The sequence below is a fragment of the Micropterus salmoides genome, unplaced genomic scaffold (genome assembly GCF_014851395.1).
Source record: "Micropterus salmoides isolate LMB-PRFRI ecotype aquatic unplaced genomic scaffold, ASM1485139v1 Ms_hic_scaffold_12, whole genome shotgun sequence".
In the NCBI taxonomy this organism is placed as follows: domain Eukaryota; kingdom Metazoa; phylum Chordata; class Actinopteri; order Centrarchiformes; family Centrarchidae; genus Micropterus; species Micropterus salmoides.
Genome location: NW_024040263.1, coordinates 1,432,674 through 1,455,161, shown reverse-complemented (window position 1 = coordinate 1,455,161; position 22,488 = coordinate 1,432,674). Strand labels below are relative to the sequence as shown.

The following is a 22,488-nucleotide window of genomic DNA, read 5'->3' as shown; positions in this document are numbered from 1 at the left end:
CTTTAACACTCATTAAAAAGATGCTTTGGTAAAAACATAATTGCGGAACATAAATAACCCATAACAGTGAACTGATGTGATGCAACGGTGTGCCACTGAGCGTCATATATTCTAATGAGTGTGAGGTGAGACATTTCAAGTCAATTTGGCAGTTGCTTTAATTACCTCTCACTGACAAGATTTGATCGCTAATTGTATTTTGCAGTGTAAACAGCTACTGTCTTTAAGCATAAACCTTTAAGATATTATGCTCACAGGAAATAACATGTTTTCATCCCTGCTGCGTGTCAGTAAATTTAGCCTATAAAGTAGTGTGAGAACGCCTCTTCCTGCTGCGTGCTTGACTTCCTGTTTCAGTGTTTCATCACATCACCCCCCTCCTATCTCCCCCGCTTCACCCTCAACTCAACCTTGAGTTCCCAACAGGCCTGTGGTTCCTCTCTATGGCCTCTCTGAGGCCTGTGCTGCAAGCGAACACCCATAGAAGACAAGCAGAGGGAGGAAAATGGAGCCAGCTAGCGGCAGGTTTGTGCAATCATCTTTTTCCGTCTCAAATATTGAAATCCTACTGTGAGACACAAGGTGAAAATGCAAAGTGATGCCCCATTGAACAGACATGCAAACAGCTTAGAATTTCACAAACATCTAGCCTTTCTTCTGTTTTCATTAAATTTTTTTACTGGATTTATTAATTACTTTTTTGCAATATTGTGTTCCAGGGTTTTCCCCTCATCAGCTTTACAGTATGGTTGTGAAGCCAAATACAATTTTCCACAATGTGAACAATAAAGTTCCTAACCTAAACTTTGAGACATGGTTTTTAAAAGGCAAACCCTGACTCAAAATTTGAATGAAAGCATCTCACGCTTTTATCCAAAGCGACTGACAATTATATACAGTATATATACATATAAATAAATAAAAGAGGTTGCATGCCTAGAGTAAAGTATTTTGCTTAGGGACACAATGGTGTCTAACAGCGGATTTGAACCTGGGTATCTCACACCAAAGGAATGTGTCTTATCCACTGCTCCATCACCACCCATATTACAAATTTAGGAAAGTATTAAAATACATAGTTTTCTGTCTAAAAATATTGAACAATCTAAATATTAAAAATAACATCTTCATGGCACCTTTAGAGTTTTCCTTATGTGAAACCATTTATTAAGCACAATGCACAAGAGATCCCACAACTTATTAGTGCATTAACCAGACAGCAAAAACATGGAAAAACTTTTTGCAGTACAATGCTGTACACACTTTATAGCCCGCAATGACATCTTACTAAAGGGACACTTTTCTTTACTTTTTTTGTAACAGAATTTCGCTTTGTAATTGAGTACTGAAGCTCAGGTGATTCCATTTTTTATTATTAGGGAGAAGCAAAAGTAAGAGTCATCCAAAGTCTGACAACATCCTGCTCTAGGTGTCTCATGATCAGAGTGGTTCTCATCCATCTTTGGATTTTGCAGCATAGTCCGCTCTTGAAAGGACAGGTGTGGTTAAGGGTTATAGATAATTCCTGATTTTGATGCTTTTTTACATTATCTTAACAGCCAAAGAATATTGGGGCAAACTTGCTTCAAATTTTGTGCTCTCACAACATACCACTTTGCACTCGAGTGCACAGCAAGGAGGCGGTCACCCCTAAACCCCTCAAGCCCCAACGATGTTCAGAGGAATCAAGACGCAAGTGATCACCAGGAAATATCTCAAAGCTTTCTGCAACAGACTTACCACAAAACTTCAATTATTCATTTTACATTTGGCACCTAACATACATACTGTACATTCAATTGGTCTTTCTGGAAGGCCCTGGATAAACAATATTGCACAATCAAGGGTTTAAAGGAAGTCACTATGTAATACATTTTAAGAATGTGTTCCTTCAAGGGCAGGCAGGATCTCCTCAGGACGTTTTACAGGTTTGTTTTTGTCGACTTCGACGCTTAACACCTGTGTGAAAAAAAAAAACAGTAACATCATTATTAATGAGATTGGTGAGGTGAGAAAGACAGAATTAATCTTTCAGGATCCAAAGAGGATAATGTCTGTAAACATATTTCCACAGTATTATAAATTATTTGACAAATAACCAGCATTTTTCAAAAGTAACTTTTGTTTATTGCTATAAAATAAGGGAAGATTGTATTAGAACAACGGTTTCCAAATTCTTTGGCATGTGACCCTTAAAATGAAGTAAAGACAACCTACTGTAACCAGTTGCATACTTTGAGAGTGTTTTTTTCTGCCTTCCTATACTGCTAATTATCTTGTACCCTCTCAGATTTACCACAGTTTGGATTAGGTTATTTGTTTATTCAGTATTCAATCTTTATATATCCACTTCATTCCTGACTTACTCTCATTGTCGTGTGCAGAGTTGACAGTTTGCTCTGAGTCTGTCCTCCGGCTCAGTTTCGAAGGCTTCTTACTCTTCCATTTGGATGGAGATTTCACGATAACCTCAAAGTTATCCTCGTTCTCATCAGTCCTATTGGTTTCTGTGGGTGAAGGACAAGTATTGCCTGCCGGGCTGTTAACCGAAAGCTTACTTGACGATTTTCCCCTGGAGAATTTCTTAAACATGAGCCAATCCTTCTTGTTCTGCGTCACTCCATTTGGACTCTTGAAGCTTTCGCTTGGGGATTCTGAAGGCAGACGACTCAGCCGGTCCATCCTCTCACTGCTGGTCAGTCGTGGCATTCCTGAGTCCATCTCCTCAGCAACCTCAGCCAGAGCTGACCCTCCTTTAGGTCTGAGCTCCTGCAGAGACCCCCTTGGATGTGGGTTGTCCCCATACACCAGCAAGTATTTTGGGTTGTAGTATTTGTGTGCAGGCACCTGGATGCCATCTTTCCGTGAATCCCCTAAGGTAACCTGGAAGCGGGATGTGGTTGCTGGTAAAGGCGGGCGTTTGGGCCCTGCTTTGGAGCGTATTGTCGCGGCCACGTTAGTAGCAGGGGGGGTGAGATGGAACTCCTTGTAAAGGTCCATCTTCTCAGAGATGGCATAAAGCTCACGGAAGTCGCGGTCAAAGAAGTCAACCACCTGCCCCGTCATCACAGTGATCATGTTCCGGTCCATGCGAGACGTACACCAGGAGAAACTGGAACAGAGACAAGTTTAACAACAGTTATAAATAAACATAATTATATTCTGTGTGTCCTCATTGGTCCATTAGATTTACAGCAAACATTAAATGACTTTAGTTTGCTTAAGTGCAACAAGACACTGGGGGAATGGACGGTCCTGAGGAAGTTAATATTGGAGAGAAAAAAAAATATATATTGGAGAGAGAAGTTCAAAACAACAAGTTTGATGTGCACATTAGCACGTATCTGTGGTTATTTTGTAACATGGTTGTTGCACAAAGTTTAACCAGCGGATATTGACAGTGACATCATCACTCTAATTAGAGACTGCAGATAGAGCAGACTTCAGGTGGCTGTAAAGAGAGTCACCAGAGTAAAGGAAAGGCTGTCATTTTAGGTTACATATTTTTTAGGACCACATGTCAGCTTATGATTTTAGGGAGGTTTATATGCGTGTGACTGCAAAACGCTGTCATTTTTGATTGATTGCACTAAGAAGTACACTGCTAGAGTGCACCTCTCCTGAGAAAGACCACAATATGTTTCCACATAATTTTGCCAAGACTGGTGGTTTGTTTACAATCTGTATGATCATCTGACTGTTCATGTCTGTGACCACGTTTCACGAAATCAACAGTTCAAAAGGTGCTTTTTTTGTAATATTTTTGTTACAGGTTTTTGAGTTTTCGGCATACATTAGTTTCCTGATTCATTTTATTATGACTTGTTCAAAGTCACTATGTATAGAATTGTATTTAATTATAGAATATAAAAATATTCTGATGACAATAGTTTTTGTTTGTAAAATGACTATTTTGGGTAATTTAGTGCTTTCAATGACTTGCTTTCAGCCCTTCTTTATCAGTGTCCCCAAGTCGGATATTATCATGCCAACACAGTATGATTCTCCGAAGTCAGAAATGTTTAAATTCCTGCACAAAGGAGCTTTAATTTAGTTAAATTCTTAAATTACTGTGTAACACAGAATTAGTGTTAAAATAACAGACCTTCACACACGCTCAGACCTCACCTGTACGAGCCAAACACAACTTTGTCCCCGTCCACTAGCATGTACCTATTACAGAGTGAACCAGGCAGTCTGCCGAAGGACAAACCAAAGCCGACTCCCTGAAGCGATCTGGCTCGGATGTTCTGCAGCCACAGAAGGTCACAGTGAGACCACGTACAGGATATATTCATATATCACAACATATATATTAACATATACGTAAAACAATCTGTCTGAACATTTGATTTTATACTGGTAGCTGTGTGTCTGTATAAATAAAGCATGTGCTGCAGTGTGTGCGCGTCCTGGCGTTTGATCCGCAGTCATTCTCTTGCTACATGTCTGTGCTACATTCATCTCTCATGTAAAAGTGACATCTTACCTGTAGGTGCTGTGAGCCAATCTGCAGTCTAGAGCACATATCCAGGAAGTGTGGCACACCACTGCCATCCAATAAGATGTAAATGGGCACGGAGCGACGGGAGGCTGCATCCATCAGGTCTTGCAAGATCTGGGGGTCTGTGAGCATGTCCATCACTATTGCTATCACCTGTATGAGAAACAATTAATAGTTTAAGATTAAAGGCAAGAACAGTGAGAGTGATTTGGACCTTCATCTATTTACTGACAAGGAACTAATTAAATATGCATAACTCCAGATAACAACAAGCAAGTTGATTCTCATGAACGGTACCTTTCTAAGAAGTAGCTAATCTGTCTCGCCCTTTGCCACACAGGAATACACTTACCCTGAGGGCACAGGCCACATGAAAGAGTACTGTCTTTCTGCACTGTTGCATGACCAGCACTACTGTATTATCACTCTGCTGTCTTCCAGTCAGGCTGACAGATCACAGAGGTAGCTTTAGAGCAAAAGAAGATCAGAGGAGTAATTTAGGCTTAAAGAATGCTGCCATTCAGCTTTTCGCACTTCACTTTCACCAAATAAAGGAAGAGAGTTTGAGTTCTTGTGTATGCAGGCAAAACCAAACAGATGCACTTTTTATGCAAGTAAAGTTAAATTTCGGGGAGACCCATATGGTGGAATGCAACAGTGAAAAAGACAATGTCCAGCTGTACTGTATATGCAATAGGTTTTTATCTATCCATAAATCAATGACTGTCAGAATGAAGGTCAACTACAGAAATTTCCCCCAAGGGGCTACTGATCTGATCATTTTGTTATCATTAACCTTAATAATAGTGTAGCTAATTTCAGACCATGCTTTATCAACCCAATAATGGCCCATCTCGAAAAACATGAGGCATCAAATAAGAAAAAAATTTTCATTGGACACAACAATAGCTCGTTATATATATTATCATTTTGTAGTGCGTCATAGTAGGAGACAACAGACGCAGCATTTGTGAAACAAAGACTGGCATGTCTGCATTTTTTTGCTTTCTCCTTACAAGTTTGACAACTTCCATCTGTTACATTCTGTTGGCTGATACAATGGGAGAGCAGAGAACAGAGACATTAATTAAATGTTCTAGTCAAATTATTTCTAACCCTTGCATACTCGTCCTTTTTTCCCCCTCTCCCTTGTTAAACAAATTGATTATAGGGACACTTACATGCTCACAATAAAGCATGTGCTGCAGTGTGTGTGCGCGCGTCCTGGCGTTTGATCCGCATACATAAAGCTATGGACGCTTATTTTTATTTCCCTGTGGAAGAATCCAATCACACGTTTACTGAAGGCTTTTTCAGAAGTGTGTCAAGCAAGCCAGATACTCTTTTAAATGTCCTTCATAACTTTTCAAAGTAAAAGCTCTCAATAAACTCAACATGAAGCATTGCTGCAAAAAACGTTCTCGCGCTTTTATTTCATGGGCACGCTATCACCTAAGAGGAAGTGATTATGTAATGACTGCTCTCATGATTGAAATCTCTTTCAGCACCAGTCACCATCAATTTATTTATTTTTCTGCTATCAATGCAATCTGGCCGCGGGCCAGATATTATTGAGGAGGGGTCTGGGTGAGGAATAGCCAGCAGAGATACAAACCTTTACTCCCCTCTTCTCATTATAAGGGAATGTCCACTCCCTGGTTAACAAATCAGATGAACTGGCAGTGGGTCTGAAGTGCGACTGCCTCTACCAGCAATGCAGCCTAATATTTTAACAGAGATTTGGCTGTTCGACAAGGAGCCGGAGTCCCATGTCAAAATGGAAGGGTTTTCACAACACAGACAGAATTAAAATGATGTGTGGGAAGAAACTGGAAGGAGGCGTTTGCACCCATGTGAACCACATGTGGTGTCTTCATGCCCATGTCACACTGACAGAGAAAGTATGTGATCCAAACTTTGAGATGCTTGCAGTGAGCTGCCAACATTATTATCTGCCAAGGGAGTCTTCTCATGTAATTGTTCTTGTTATGTATATTCCTCTTTCGGGCAATGGGAAGCTAGCTACTGATACAAATTCAAGAGTGACGCGTGACTTGTAACATTCCTCCCCAGATAGGCTGGTTATCATTAATGGGGACTTTAATTGCTGCTCACTCTCTGCCTTTCCCTCCTTTAAAGAAATGGTGACATGTACTACAAGGGGTGAAAAAACTTCCTATCTATTACATTAAGGAGAGTTTCTCATCTAGGATGTTACCACCCCTTGGACAATTGGACCATAATTTAATAACTTTGACGTCCAGATATTGTGTAGCAGCCAGTTACGACCAGGACTGTGCATGTGTGGAGGACTCGTGTGAAAACATCTTGCCTTTGTACCAATTCCCAAAAGAAGTACGGTGTCCTGTTGTGACATTACTAAACTTCAGCCCATAGCACTGACTTCTCATATCATGAAATAAAGGGTTCTCCTAGGTCACCTGTCTAAACAATTGTCAGCCTTTCAAGATCCTCTGTGATATGCATATAGAAGGGGTGAAGGAGTAAACACAAACCGTAACCGACCGTAACCTAGCAGATGGTATAAGTTACTCACAAGTCCACAACATCATTGTTCCACATCTTACCATCAGGACTAAACGTTGAACTGTTGCCGGTGTTCTGACTATCTCTGCTGCCTTGCCGAAAAATGCTACCATAGCGCAAATCGATAGACTCGACTCTACTCGGCCCTGCTCCGTTTTCCATTGCAGACAGTACCCAGAGATAGTACGTAGCTTGTCGCCATAGCGACGCCACACACAACTGCCGCGACGTAATGTTCAATGCGACACACACACCAGCTCTTAAAATATATCTACGGTAAAAACGTTTCAACATTCCTCAGAACCCCTGACCCCTAACTTAAGGAGGAAAGACGGAGTAGGTTCTTCCTGTAATCGTTAAAGATCAGCAAATTGAAACTGTCCAATCCTAAAAATCTCTTGGTTTGCCTTGACAGTAAACTAAACTGGAAGAAGAGTCCAGTCAAGGCTATTTTCCCTGAGAAAATTTTAATTCCTTGATGTCAGCAGAAACTTGCTTTATACTTTCATCAAGGCATTATAGCCCTTGTTTTTTGTTTTTTTTATGCTGTGCTTTGCTGTGGAGGCAGAATTACCGTCAACGATAAAAACTGGATTTATAGGTTGATTAAAAAAGCTGGCTCTGGGATTGGCCTTGCTCCTGACCCACTGGAGGTCATGGCAGAAAGGAGAACAAGTGCCAAACTAAAGAAAGTTATGGATCTTGTAGACCATCGACTTCACAGTGTATTTACACTTAGTAGTTCCTTTAGTGGCCGACTGAAGAAGCCCCGGAATTCTACCAATCGGGCTTTTATCAGCAATTTTTTATGAATATTTCTCATTTTGATTTTAAGGTTTCCAGCTGGCCCTATTTGTCAGCTGTAATCAGTCTTAGAAGGCTTTTAATGGGTGTATCGTTTTTAATTTCTTTTCCTGCATGCATGTACCAGTTTTCTTTTCTGTTTATGTTGTATATTATTTTATGTGATCTGGTGGCAACAGAGTTTACTCCATTGCGGATTAATAAAGCTTTCTAATCTAATCTATACTTATGACAGGCTTCTAATGGGACAGGCCTTTAATAATTTCATACAAAACTCTTTCTCAGCAAAGAAAAAGTAAAGGGACTCTGCATTTAATTGGGGCTTGGCTTTTTAATTGAACTTTTATGGTATACAGGATAAAGGATTAAGAGAAGGAAAAAAAGAAAGGTTGTCCTTTCAAACATGTAGGGACATGTTCAGTCCACGCAGAAGATAAAGGTTTGCGAAATGCAGAATATTCAATTGTTCCACTGTTCCCTGAAAACCAGAGTCATGGAAAAGTGTCTCTTTAAATTTGCAACAAATGTTCCTCTGTCAGGCAGAAAAGGCCTGTTGTTTCCACCCAGTGCCTCACTGTGAAAAAATGCTGAGTGGATGTCAGGTACAAGCTTGGACATGTGTGGACAGTAGAGTCAGTGCCGACCGACCATCAAATAAAATGAGATGAGACAAAAAACAATGAGAAGAAATTTAATATCTGTGTGCAAAGATGATTTGTGCCTGCATAACTGGTTGCTCAACATGTGTTACCTCAAATGTGTGTTATTATTTTAACAACTGACTTTCTGATAAAGCACAATAAACCCTAACTGTATATGCATTAAACTTCTTTCTTTGACAACTTTGGGTAAGAACGATACTACAATTTACCTAAAATTGGTCACATATGACATTAAATATATTGAGAGATGGGTTGCCTGTTCCAAATCTTGAATTATCTAGGTAATTATTAGAAGGTGAAGTGAACTAGTAAAGAAAACACTTAACTGATGTATACCGGCTGTGTGCCCAACATGACAAGTTGGCTGAACAACCAAGCTGATGTGCGTACTGTAAATCACTTTCTTTATTAAGAGCATAGCAGGGAAAAGAGAAGTATTTCAAGGGACAGGGATCTTGTTTTACAGCTGACTGGTAGGTAAAATATGAACTTTGAAACCAGGAAGAAGGAGGAAGGAAAGGTAAGCATGTGAGCAAGCAAAATAATTAGAACAAAACATTAACGACGGGACTGCAAAAACAAAACACAAAATAAATGAAAGACAGAGAAGGGAGGGAGGGAAAGATAACAGAAAGGGGATTTTGAAAGAACATTTTAAGGAAAATCCATACATGAGTTGAGTGAGTATTGACTCATGCCCTATCGCCCTCCTTGACCCAGTTTTAAAGAGGCATAACAAGGCAGGGCAAGCCGAGCAGAGGCCGCCTCTGTGTAACTGTGAGCGGGTGGAAGAGATGACTCAGCTGAGCTCCAGCAGTCTATGAGTAAACACTAAGATGGGCAAATAGACAGACCCACTTCAGGCTTTCAGTATCTGTGTGAGGAGGTATTATCTATCAGTCATCAATATTCATTCACCCTGCCTGGGACTTATGTATCTGACTATAATGCTGAAAAGGAGCAGATTAGCTTTGTAATTGTACAAACACGGTTTTGTTCCTTAATAATAGTAAACTAAGTCCCAGTAAAAAGGCAAGAAATACATTAGCTGAGTAATATTACATGTACACTATTAGGCAAAACGTATATGGGCACTCCTGCCCACATACTGTTTTGTACTCTTGGTCTGTGGCTGGTTTTCATGGTTTGGGCCCATTAATTCCAATTAAAGGAAATGTTAATACTGTAACAAAATTATATTTGTAGACAATAGTTTGCTGCAAACTTTGTGGCAAAGATTTGAGGAAGGTCCCTACTTTTGGCCATATAGTGTACAGTGTTGCAACAGACACTGACCTTCCATGATCAAATGAACCATACAGTAATTCTTATGGTAGGCCTACTCTTGACAGGCTAGCCAGCAAACTGACCTTTAACCATCATAAACACCATTAACATACATATCTGTCTTTGTCAGTGGGCTACATTTTGATGAACTTTGACCACCTCTCCTTATCTGTTTGTCATTCAGGTTTGTGGTTTTACATGTATACTAACTAAATGAAAACAATAGTACCTTCCTTTGCACAACTTTGCACTGTGGTTTAGCTCAATCACCAATCACACACCTGTTTTGCTGGCCTCCCAGCATTTCCATTAATTGTGATATTAATTGAGATTTGTTTTGTGTTGTCAGGTGTAACCTAGGCCATATTTAGTTTGGTATTTTGTGACCACGTTAAACAAATAACAAGACACTCTATAATAAAATGCGGTAGGAGATTTAAAAAGTTGGACTGTATAGGCCTAATGACAATACATTTCCAAATGCTCTGTAATTTTGTCATAATAACGTTAACAATAAAAATTGTCATGATCATCATCATCATCATCATTACCTAGCACTGGTCATGTCCCCTGCCCTCCTCACCTTGCTGGCCTCCTGGATGAGTCGGCGCACCACCTCCTTGATGTGAGGTCCGTTTTCTTTGGGCGGGTGTGTGTGCACAGCCACCCGGGTTACCCCTTTGAAGAAACCCCCGTTGTGCCAGCCGATATCCAGCTGCGGCACCTCGGTGTCCGACATCGCGGGCCAGTAGGTGGAATGGACCCCCGAATCCGCATCGGTGCCAATCGCTCCCTGCTCGGATCTAGATGGCGATGCCTTGCTGTCGCTGCTGTCACTGCCCAAGTCATAATGTCTGAAAGTGTTCATCAACATTTTGACTTCTCTGGCAGACAAAAAGTCTTTTATGTTGTCATCTTTAAGTCGCATTTTGAAGGCGCCATCGCCGTTCTTGAGCAGCTCCTCGATTGCCGCGCGCTGCTCCTCGCTGTAGTAAAACTCCGGTTTGGACTCCGGGACATTGGCACCGATGTGGCCATCCTCCATGCACATGAGCTGGGATTCGGCCATGGCTCCCCTCCTGGAGCTCACAAACTCTCCCTGTGGCGTCTGTTGGGCGTTAAGCTACCTACGTGTGACGCCATACAGGTAAAAATAAAGCTGGGAAAGTTTTCTTACCTGGCCGGGAGAGAGAGAGAGAGAGAGAGAGAGAGAGAGAGGTGGGGCCCGGCGCTGAAAACCCATGCTGCCTTCAAGTGCAAATGGATTAAAGAGTACTAGAATAGCTATATATTGCTGTTGTGTGCTGTCCAAATATTTGGACAATATGTATATATATTTTATATTTTAATGCTTTGGCAACATTGTTCTTGAAACTTTGAATTTAATCGAATAGGCATACGCTAAGGAGACTTTCAAAGTTTTTAATTGTAGCCTTGAGTCAGTTATTGATGGTCATTGAATTGATTTTGAATTTGTCCTTTTCTTTAAAATATTTTTATTTTCAATATAACATAAAGCCTGGTTTCCATATTCTCTTTATTCTGCCACAATGTTTATATAAATACAAATCACATCTGAACCTTAAAATGTTTCTTTAAAAAAACGGACTAATAATAGACCTATATAAAATGTCTAATCAGAAGAACTAATTTACAGACGGAACTGAAGGCAGCAGAAGTTTCCTTGAAAAGGGTTGGTTGTGTGGAAACGCATAAGGTTGTGGAGTTTATTTTTCTTTTCAAGGCTTCCCCTTGTTCATGCTGCAAACAGACCAGCCCAAGTGAGCCTATTGTCTATTCAGCATTTCAAAAAATCTTGTTTGCAGACATGATCACAATACAATCATCTCGGTGGTTTAGGTATTATGTTTTTGCAGAACATTTTCTTTCATGGAGGTTGAGCAATCAGTTACAACGTCAAAGGTTCCACAATTAAAACATTGTAACATGGACTTTGCTGTATTGTTATCATGTTGTTGGCATAATGTATCAAAAGAAAAAGAAAAACTCCTGCATTCAAACTTTAGTAAAGGTACAGAAGTATTAGCAGCACAATGCTATAGCAAATAGTTTATTGACACATAAAGCAGTTACATAGCAACATTATCATTCATTTGAAGTCCTGTTTTTGGCCACCTGATGGATGTGTCCAATATTCAAAACTCTCTTTTAGCTCTGTTTTTGGTTTCAACCAATTCCTGAGGGAAATATCTTGCTCTTTAGCTGCTAAACGTTTACCAGCTAGTCTATATGTGTCTGTGTCCTGTTTGGTGCTGAGCAAGTAGTGTACAGTAATGACCTTAATACCTTTTTTTTTGCTGCAAATAACACTGCAAGAGCAGTGAGAGTGAACCAGAACACTAAAGTTGCAAACAACAAGCTAAACGTCACTCCTTTAAGCTCCTTTAATGGAAGGGTCCTGCAGATTCAGGTGATAATTCTCTGTAGGTTCATCACTATGAGGGACACCTTTCACATTGTGACATTGTTTTCACATTGTCATTTGATAATTGTTATTATAAAAATATTGGAATCCGGTAATATCGGTTACTTTAATCAAAAATAGTGCATCATCTTGATCAAATATTTTACATGTAAATCTTAACTTGAAAAGCAACAAGTAGCAATATGTAGTGGGGGAAGTACAATATTTCCTAGCCTAAAATGGACCTGGACCAGGTATATCTAAATTGTACTTATGAACAGTACTTGAGTAAATGTACTTAGTTGCATTCCATCACTGGGCAGGACAGGATAATGTATGAATCATTATCCTTTAAAAAATGAATTGTCAACACTCTATAATAGTGCTCATCACTTCTTAAATTCAAAATATAAATCTCTGAAAATAAATGCTATTGTTGAAATCATAACTGAAATGGGTACCTACAGTACATGACCATGAGATAGTATTGCCATGGGCTTTGTTATAAGTTATTTGTAAAAGCAGACACCACATTTTCAAATATTTTGTTAAGGATTACTATCTGTCTAAATAAAATATCCTGACATTGACAGCAATATGTAAACTTTAATAAATCTTTGAGAAGTCCTTTTTGCAGCCAAACAGTTGTCCTATTATATATCTCTTATACAGGACGCCAACAGTATGTTTGCCATGACGAGAAACAGAAATTCCATGTGCAGAATGTGTGTGTGTGTGTGTGCACCTAAACCAACAAGTTAGTCCTCTTTTTTATTCTCGACAGCTGACACTTTCTGTCACATAACACTTTGCTGAGTCCTTTGCTGCCAGTTTAGGGTTGGGACTTACTGTAAGTAAAGCTAAAGTGGCAAGAATTGACATTAAACGTATGTTTGGATACAAAGTGTTTGTCTCTGTGAGTTCCTCTCAGATAGGTTTGGTGAAGTTGGAGGGGAACAGGCCTGTTTTGCCCCTTAGCTGGCCTTTCCACCAGGTCTGGTCGGAGCGCTCCAGGACCGTGATGATATCGCCGGCGTTGAACTCCAGCTCGTCTCTCTCTTCAGCATGAAAACTGTACAAAGCTATGACCTTGAGCGTGGAGGAGGCTGTGTGCTAGGTAAAGAGAAGGAGGACATACACAGACAGACAGAAAAGATAAACTCAGTCCATGAACCAAATGTCATTGAACATAACAGGTTCATCAAAGATCTTAAGACATATGACAATGTCATACTGAAATGTAGATTAGAAAAAATGAAGACAAGTAATAAAAATGGTACACTTTTCCTTGTTGCAGCCCCTTTTAAGCTGTAGAGGGACAAACATTTTCTTTAGTAATTCATTCAAAACCATTATTTGTCTATGGTGAGTAATTTGGGGTTGAAGCAGGAGCTCGCATTTTAAAAGAAAGTTGAAGTCATCTAACCACTGTAGCAAGCTATCATGCACACACACACACACACACACACACACACACACACACACAGGGTATCTTAAATTAATTTGATTTCTTGACTTCTATAAGGCCAAAGTAACCTACACATGGACAGGGACAAACAGTATGTAACCACAGCATCAGTGTATGCACATACAGACACAGTGCTGTTGAGTACCTGTTGTCGTGCGGGTTTAGGTGGGCCGATGGAGAGTGGAGCAGTGGGGAGAGGAGTGGGGGGAAATGGCGATTTGTCTGAGCCCCCTTTATGCTGTTGGAACACAAAAACGAACTATTTTTTAAAACTTTCTGTTTAAAATGAAACTCCTTAATTTGAATAAGTTTATTACTACCATGGTTACATTATAATACAATAGTGTATGTTTCTATTATAGTAGTATAGTAATTAAATAAATAATTAAATACATAAATATTCAAATCCTTTTACAGTACATTATAATTAGTGTATGTTTCTTGACTCCATTGCTCATATCAGGTTTCCACAAGCAGGTTTCCTACCTGTTGTTGTGCCTCTTGTAGGAATATTTCACTCTGTTTAGAGATAGAGTTGTGTTTGTAATGTTCCACCAGTTGGTTGACAGAAGGGAACTTTTCTGACCAGAGGTAATACTGCCCACTGCTGTCCCGCATCACCTTGAAGTGCAGCACATCTGCTGCATGTCTACAGTGGAGTATAGTGCAGAGAGTGCTTTATTTTGTCTTTGTATGCCTTTTCTTATGTCATGAATGGCCCAACACAATATTTATGAATCTGTCTGTTGCTGTGAAAATGTGAGATGCTGCGAAAATGATTAGTGAAGGAAGTAAAGGAAAATACCCAACAAGTTGTACATTTCATGACTGTAAAGATGACATAGGATTCATTACAGCCTTGGAATGTGCAAACATGAGACAATTATTCCGCTTATGCCCTGACCACTTGACAACAAAATGCCATATGTAATCAATTTAACAATATTAATTGTTAATTTTACAGATAACTGTAATTTTGTCCTCACTTTCTGTTTTAAATATCACAAAATATAGTTCCTGGGGCTCAGAAATTTCTCTTTTGCGTTACACGGCAACATCTTCCTAAACAGGATAGGGGTTCACAAGGTTGGGCTGGGAGTTTCAAAATCCTGACATATTTTTGAGAGAGAGAGAGAGAGAGAGAGAGAGACATTTACTGATTGCTGTTAATTTAAAGAAAAGAGAATAGCGCTACTGCTGCTAGCCTACATGATATTAAAACTGAGGATGTTACCAAGTGCTCTCTGTTTATTTTCTGTGTGGTAGCCCTATTGGTCACATTCCTCCTCCTACCATTATTCAGTTTGGATGTCTCAATTCTCACAAATACCAAATGGATTTGAAATTTAATTAGCTAATTGTTGTAAAACTTGAGTAAATGAAAAAGATGGCGACAGTGTGTGTGGCCAGCCGTCACTCACTGTCAAATTTGCTTGTATATTTATTGTTTGTGTCACTATGCAAAATATTGACTCTCTGCTGGTCTATGATCGCCAAACGCTGCTTGATCTCTGATTCTCTGTGGAAACATTGATCAAATATGATCGGAGTGGGCAGAAAACTTTTCTTCCTCCTTTGCTGTCAGAGATACCTGCTCACCTGCCAGTGCCCCTGTAACACAGTCCTTGGACCCCCCATGGCCCCCCTCTGAACGAAAAGTACAGCAGCCCTATTGAATAGGCGGCCGCGGGCCACATCTGGCCCCGAAGCAACCTCCATGTGGCCCAGCACATAATCTAATAGATATGAAAATAAAAATAAACTATATGTATGGAAGTAGCTAAACCTGCCATAAAATGGATCCCCCCTTTATAATGCACAGATAATGGCCTACTATCAAGTATTTAATTTTGTGTATACTTCACATCATGACTAATAACAGGGGTGAATATGGAGACATTTGTTGTTTCTTAGCAAAAGTTATAGTGGGATACAAAATAAAAACTGGGATCTAGAGAATGTCTAGAACACTAGAGCTTCTACTGTTCATTAAGCCTTTGTGTTGCATCAAATAACGTACTGTAACATGTTTTTTTGTATAATGGAATTTATTAAAACTATAACTAAGTTACTGAAAAGACCCTGTTACTGAAACAAATAACTAAGTTACTGAAACAGACTAAAACATTATATTATATCTACTAAAGAAGACATTTTGAAAGCTTGAACATTGCCTTTTTTCCCGGATTGAATGTGCCCCGCTGACAAAAAAACTGGCTCCAGCCTGGCCCCCACAATAAAATTGGTCTAGAACCGCCACTGCCCTGGACCCTGCTGACACCTGGCTGGTCCCTGTTGTTGGCCCAGATGTGGAGGCCCAGCTTCCTCACCTCAGCCCCCCGCAGAAGTGGCGTTAACCACAGATATCTTTGGTCAAGTACCTCGGATGGCCAGTTCTGCCGCTCCTGTCAGAGCTGCCCTGGTCAATGCTAGATCGCTAGTGAATAAGACCTTCATCTTGAATGACATCTTTTCCTGTCACAACTGGGATTTCTTATTCGAGGACTCTCCGAGGACTACTGGTCGAAGAGGTGGACTCGCTACTATCTTCAAGAAAAATACAACTGCAGACAGCTAACACTGGCTCACGTTTTGAACTAACCGTGTTTAAATTGGGTCAATCTCAGCCGGTACTGTGTGCAGTTAGCCTATACAGGTGCTGGTCATATAATCAGAATATCATCAAAAAGTTGATTTATTTCAGTAATTCCATTCAAAAAGTGAAACTTGGATATTATATTCATTCCTTACACACAAACTGATACATTTCAAATGTTTAGTTCATTTAATTGTGATGATTAAACTGATCAATTTTCTGAGATACTGATTTTGGGGTTTTCATTAGTTGTCAGTTATAATCATCAAAATTAAAAGGAATGAACACTGGAACTATATCAGCCTGTGTGGAATGAATGTATATATTTGTTTCTGGTCCGACACAGCTCCATGGTCATACATTAGACCTTGTTTTGTCATGCAGTGTACCTATTTGTAACGTAGACATATACGAAGCAGTCTTCTCTGAGCACGTCCCTATTTTATTTGACGTTTATCTTCCCTATCAAACCGTTAATCAATACACTCCACCTCATATCTGGATGATCAAACCCACCATTGCTGCTCGATTCTCTGGTGCTTTAATATTGCTAGAGAGGCTATGGAATCCTCTGCTTGTCAAAATACAGCGGAGTTGATCTTTTCTTTTTATCCACTTGTTGCAACATTCTTGACACCATTTAAATCTGAACCTTGGATAAATGACTTAACTCAGGCTGCTAGGTGAGAGTGTATGGAAATGGGAAAAAGATAATCGAAAAAAATAATATAATAATAAAAATAATAGAAAAATCTCTCTTATTTCAAATAATATTTCAAATATTTAAATAATTGCCACAAACCTCTTGTTCTTTTTAGCACAATTAACTCTGTTCTTAATATTCCCTAGTCCGTCTATCATGAAGCATCCTCTGAGGCCTGTGAAAAAATTCTCCACTGTTTTGTGGAAAATACTGGATTCTGGAAACACCAGCATCATAGGTTTCCTAGTTACTAAAAGTTAATCCACATCTCCCAGCCAGTCAGAATTAAGAGTTCTCAGTGGCCATGGCATAAGAGATAATGCACAACACTGACATGAAAAAGGCATACTTTAACAGTGAAGAAAGAAAGAAAGAAAAAAATGAAATATAATAAAATCTGCATAATCTGTTGTACTTCTGGCACCATCGCTCTTACCTGATATGTACACTGATGTAGTTGGAAGCACAAAAGAACTACAGGTGATTTGAGTTTCTATTTCTAGCCTCTGGGTAGCCAGGGAGCGTGCTAGATTTTTTCGAGCCAGAGCATATGGCATATAATAAGAAATACAGCAAAGCTGAGGCTGAGAGAGGCCAAGACTGTTGCTGAATCCATGCTGACCCTGGACTGCAGGTAAAAAATCCTCATTAGATCATTTCAACAAGAAGGAAGAACTATAAAAAAATCTAAATCTTAAATGGGATACAAATAGGCCTAGCATTATGCTAATGCTATTAGCACTATATCAAATTTGCTAGTAATAAACTAAAAACGTACATATAATTGGCATCAACCCAAACTCTAAGGGCTATCTCTACTCCATTTCACTAACCCCTACATAAATCACTCTAAATACACATCTGTCTATTTGGAAAAGAGTTGGAAAATTTCAAGCTTGTGAAAAGTTATGCACAAAAACAGTAGACACACACTGAATGCACCTGACAGAGATGGAGAAGTCACTCAGGGCTGAATGTCGGCTACTGCGTATAAGGAAGGCCCCTGTAGGCTGTGACATCAGCTTCTGCTGGGCGTCTGTGCGACTACAGTCCTCCTGGTACCAGCTGGAGTGACGGTGAAGGGAGGAAGAAAATGACGGTTTGGTAGTAATAGTATAGCAAAGCCCTTGTTTATCTCAGTGACCATTTGTTGAGTGTGATCTGATGACTATCTTTCCACTTGTACACAGTCTAACTATAGTTTAAAAATATAATTTTAAACTTCAAAATGTATTTCCCTTATGAAACATCATGCTGATTCCTTTCATGTGTCATTTCAACAATAGACTGACTATCTCTGTATACTTTTTATGGGAGTTTTACCTGGGCAGATGAATGTTGATGAAATTTTTGGGTACAAACCCCTCAACTCCATTAAGTTCTGCTCTGTACCAGTTTCCAGTGGTCTGCAGAATCTGACATAGTGGGACACAATCACATAAGACACATTCACATCGAGTTCGATATACTACACATTACATTCACATAATACTGATTTGGAGATGCAACTGAAATAAAAAAAATAAAAAGTACATAAAGAGCATTCAGTGTCATCTACATTTTGTGCTGCAGAGTGAACTTATTCAGCACTTTCAAGCTAATGATTCCCTATCTGACCAGACTCTCTATATAATTCAAATGGGTGTTTTATAATTTTAATATAAGTGATTTGTTTTTTAATTAGGTTTTTTATTAATCAGACCTCTTTCATAAATCAAGTGCCAGTTTTCTAACTCCAAACACCAGATGCATTAGTTACTTTGGCCCTATGCAAACTGAAAATTGTGTGTGTGTGTGTGTGTGTGTGTGTGCTTCTGATATGCAGTTAAGTTACTGTGTGCATTTTAATGTACGGCACAATGAGCTTTATGTACACCTAAAATAAAAATATTACAATAAAAGGAATATGCATTTTCAATATTTAAATTTTTTTATGCAGTCAAGTCATATTATACTGTTAACTGCAGTAACTGATTAAGGGGGAAGGATCATGTCTATAAACATCACTGTAACTTAACAGAAAGACTTTGTGGTGAATGAATTTGTAGTTTAGATATAAGAGTCACAAAGTTCCCCCTGGTTGCCAGACTCATCTCTCACCCTCTGGTGAGAGGAGTTTGCGTGCTTTCGCTTGATTATTGTTCCTAATACTTGTACTTACTCATCACCTTTGCTATCTTGTTTGATACATTTTGAAACACTGTGCAAACAGGAAATGCATTTGTATTTTTAGCAGCAGGATGTAATTTCATCACACATTTTCATAACCTGTACAAACTATTGAGAAGTGCTGTAGAGAACAATGACACGACACAAAAGAAAGTTTTTCCTTGCTTCTGTCGCCTAGTGCTTGCTCTTGGTGTGAATTGTTGGGCTTCAGTAAATAACATCATAGACTACGGTCTAGACCTGCTCTTTTATGAAAAGCGCTGTGAGATAACTGTTGTTGTGATTTGGCGCTATATAAATAAAATTGAATTGAATTGAATTGAAATGTTGTTATTCACGATAACCAAGGAAGGCTAAAATCAAGGGCAACTAGACTTGGTTGAAGACCTTGATGCCCTTGATTTTAACTTTCCTTGGATAACTATGACCTGGATGACTGAAAAACTTCACAGACATTTTCCCAAGTTATTCACAATGTGTGAATGTATTGAATTTCCGGTCATAGGTGACATGTAAAACATAAACATTCTGCCAGCAAATTAAAGGTTTTTCATATTCATAACTAAAAAGGTGTCCACTAGGTTGCTGAAAACACAAAGTAGGAACTATGTAGAAACTTAAGGTGGGTTTGGTGAGTGTGTTGTATGGCCTGTGTGTATGTTCCTTAACCTTCAATCGCGCTGCCTTTCTGAAGCTGAGTTCATCCTGAGCTGTAGCTTCAAAGTCATACTTGGCTGTAGCCTCCATGGTAAAGCAGCTAATGGAAAGGTAAAAAAAAAATAAAAGGTATGAAGGCGTACGTGTAGGTTTACAAATGGTAAAACTGAAAAAGCATTGTTATTTTATGTATCTAGTACTTTTTTTATTTACCATATAGTGTAGCCAATTAGCTGATCCTCCTAAACAACAAAATTTGAACTACCCAGCTAAATTTGGGAGGAAAGGTAACATTTTATTGAAGAGGTATAGGTTAAATTTATATATAACCACTGTTTGAATATGAAACAGATCTTGATTACAGGGATTAAAGGAAACAGCATGGAGCTGCACCTTGCTAGCCGAAAGGTTCCATGCGACATAACAGCAACAACGTGGTTTGATTGGTACTGTTGTAATACTTTTTTTTTGTCTTATCCACAGAAATACATTGCTAATATTTATAGTCCAAAAGCAGCACAAATTGTACTTTAACCTCTCTCCTTCATTTTTCTTTTACACACATTAAAGAAATGGATTTGGCATCTATCACAAGCTTCACCTGGACTCTATTTCACGGAAAGAGCAAGTGGTCCAGCAACGTTGTACAATCTGTACAGTAGGAGAAAACCCTGTGACAGTTCTGAAAACAGCAGGCGTACAAACCATAATTCAAAATGACAGTCTGTTGCTGTTTATGCCACATTAAAGGGACTGAAACATTGTGTTACTCACCGTGTATGTTGTTGTCCCTGCAGTGCTGAGATCTTACAGATTACGAAGAGAAGTGACAAACTTGCTGTATCTCACAGGAAGCACAGTCAGAATGCAGCTGCAACTCTCTCTGTTGCTGCTGACCACTTGTACAACGTCACAGGACCTCACACTTAAATAGACACAGGTGCAAAAAAGTTCCAACTTACGTGTACAAAACAAATGGTGTATGAAACTGAAAGCAATATTTAGGTCTAAAATAACAGCATGACTGGAAGCTGAATCTTTATATTTAAGTGTTAAATATACAGTGCAAAGGTTAACTGCAGCTGTTGAGCATTAAAAACCCTCACAGCTGGCTAACGGATGTTAAGGTGACCTAAGTTACTAATTGGATATATATGTGTCAAATATTCACATCTGGAAATACACTGGCTAAAGGTGTGAGGGTGTAATGACAGCTACACCCTCACACCTTTAGCTCCAATAACAGTGTGACTTTAGGGGTGGCAATACTGATTTTTACAAACAGGTTGCCACTCTTCCGTAGTGACAGGTGTTTCATTTGTGGTTTGCTGAATCTTGCTGTAATGATTATGTTTGCCACATGATGGCACCAGACTATAAGACAAAACATACACTATTATAGATATCTCTGTTTCACAAACAATTAAGTTAATACAGACAAAAAACTTCTCCCAGTCTCTAGGATATTGAGAGGCCGACATTACAGGACATACAAGAAGGTTCTTTTTAATGTCCTTATCTTTAGACTCAAGTCATTCAGGTCTCAGTGGAGCTCATCTATTTATTGGCAAGAGGCATCTGATTTATATTTACATATCTTGACATAGTCAAGTCAAGTTAATTAATATATATTAAATATCATAAATACTGTTTAAATTCACATTATAGGCTCACATCAGACCTCATTTTAAGAAGACAAGTGAAGCCCCCACCACCAGGTCGAGTAGGAAAAAAATAAAGTGGTGTGTCATGCATGTGAAGCCTACCAGGACAACAGTGTCAGTATCTAATCTGATCTGGTTATCTGAGCTAAATGCTAATTTATGCACACTAACATCCTCATAATAACAATGCTAACATGTTGACTTTATCAGGTATATGTAAATCACGTTTACTGTTTAGCAGGTTAGCATGTAAAAATATTCTAATTAGCACTAAAGAAAAAATATAGCAAAGGCTGATGGGAATGACATTCGTTTTTGCTTGTATAAAACAAAGTATTGGGCAACTTGATTATAGAATGAATGAACGTCTCTATCAGAGTTCATGGCAATCCATCCAACAGTTGAGACATCTCACTCAAAACCCCAAATGTCAACGTCATGGTGGCACTAGAGGAAATGTCAGGGGATCACCGAAGTCTTTAGGATTCATTGTCTGGGGGGCAGGGTTGGGAGCAAGTGTCATTTAAGAAAAGGAAAAAGAGAAGGCAGACTAGACAGAGTGAGAGACAGCAACCTAAAGTGTTGGAGGTGAGAGGAAGCAGAGACGCAGCCAGTGGCAATGCAAGCAAATACTGCCACCCTGCAACACCCTCTCCCTCTGATATTCACAGTCGGTCTCAGTGGTTGGCCTGCCATGAATGCTCAGATCCCTGTGTGGTGTTCAATGGGGATTTGATGCTGCAACAGGGCTGAAAAGCAAATGTGATTTTTTTTTTCTTTTTTAAGTAAAGCAGGCTCCAAGCAATCAACATTCCCACTATGAGAGCGTTGATGAATGGACTCCATGTACCCTCATAAATGTTTCTGTGTGTGTGTTGGTGTGGGTTTTTTTATGTGTTCTTTTTTTTCACAGTGCCGCGAGAATCATTTGCCTCTTGATAGCTGTTGCCAAGGTGACCTACAGCTGTACGTGCATCTATTGTTATGCAGCCTATTATGCAG

At 39.2% G+C, this 22,488-nt stretch overlaps 2 protein-coding genes across 2 annotated transcripts; both read right to left on the bottom strand.

The window, feature by feature from the left end:
- Positions 1 to 1,137: 1,137 nt before the first annotated feature.
- LOC119898606 (protein FAM83F-like) lies at positions 1,138 to 11,004 on the bottom strand. The gene is made up of 5 exons (XM_038712754.1): positions 10,388 to 11,004; positions 4,490 to 4,657; positions 4,129 to 4,250; positions 2,367 to 3,112; positions 1,138 to 1,959 (listed from the first exon to the last, which is right to left on the bottom strand). Exons 1-5 carry the CDS (start codon positions 10,871 to 10,873, stop codon positions 1,913 to 1,915), a joined length of 1,569 nt encoding a protein of 522 aa, XP_038568682.1. The 5' UTR covers positions 10,874 to 11,004; the 3' UTR covers positions 1,138 to 1,912.
- An 855-nt stretch (positions 11,005 to 11,859) lies between these two features.
- Positions 11,860 to 20,730, bottom strand: grap2b (GRB2 related adaptor protein 2b). Its single transcript, XM_038712753.1, has 7 exons — positions 20,597 to 20,730; positions 19,835 to 19,922; positions 18,320 to 18,411; positions 17,939 to 18,061; positions 14,184 to 14,346; positions 13,843 to 13,935; positions 11,860 to 13,342 (listed from the first exon to the last, which is right to left on the bottom strand). The coding sequence occupies exons 2-7, from the start codon at positions 19,910 to 19,912 to the stop codon at positions 13,157 to 13,159; spliced, it is 735 nt and encodes a 244-aa protein (XP_038568681.1). The 5' UTR covers positions 19,913 to 19,922; positions 20,597 to 20,730; the 3' UTR covers positions 11,860 to 13,156.
- Positions 20,731 to 22,488: the final 1,758 nt, after the last annotated feature.

Excerpts from the sequence above, each read along its gene's own strand:
- LOC119898606 (XM_038712754.1), bottom strand. The coding sequence starts at position 10,873 with ATGGCCGAATCCCAGCTCATGTGCATGGAGGATGGCCACATCGGTGCC. Across the intron at positions 4,251-4,489 it reads TTGGCTCACAGCACCTACAG|AACATCCGAGCCAGATCGCT; the intron begins GTAAGATGTCAC and ends CTGTGGCTGCAG. Across the intron at positions 3,113-4,128 it reads GTTGTGTTTGGCTCGTACAG|TTTCTCCTGGTGTACGTCTC; the intron begins GTGAGGTCTGAG and ends TCTCTGTTCCAG.
- grap2b (XM_038712753.1), bottom strand. The coding sequence starts at position 19,912 with ATGGAGGCTACAGCCAAGTATGACTTTGAAGCTACAGCTCAGGATGAA. Across the intron at positions 18,062-18,319 it reads ATCAACATTCATCTGCCCAG|CTGGTACCAGGAGGACTGTA; the intron begins GTAAAACTCCCA and ends CCGTCACTCCAG. Across the intron at positions 14,347-17,938 it reads GACTTCTCCATCTCTGTCAG|ACATGCAGCAGATGTGCTGC; the intron begins GTGCATTCAGTG and ends ACTCCACTGTAG.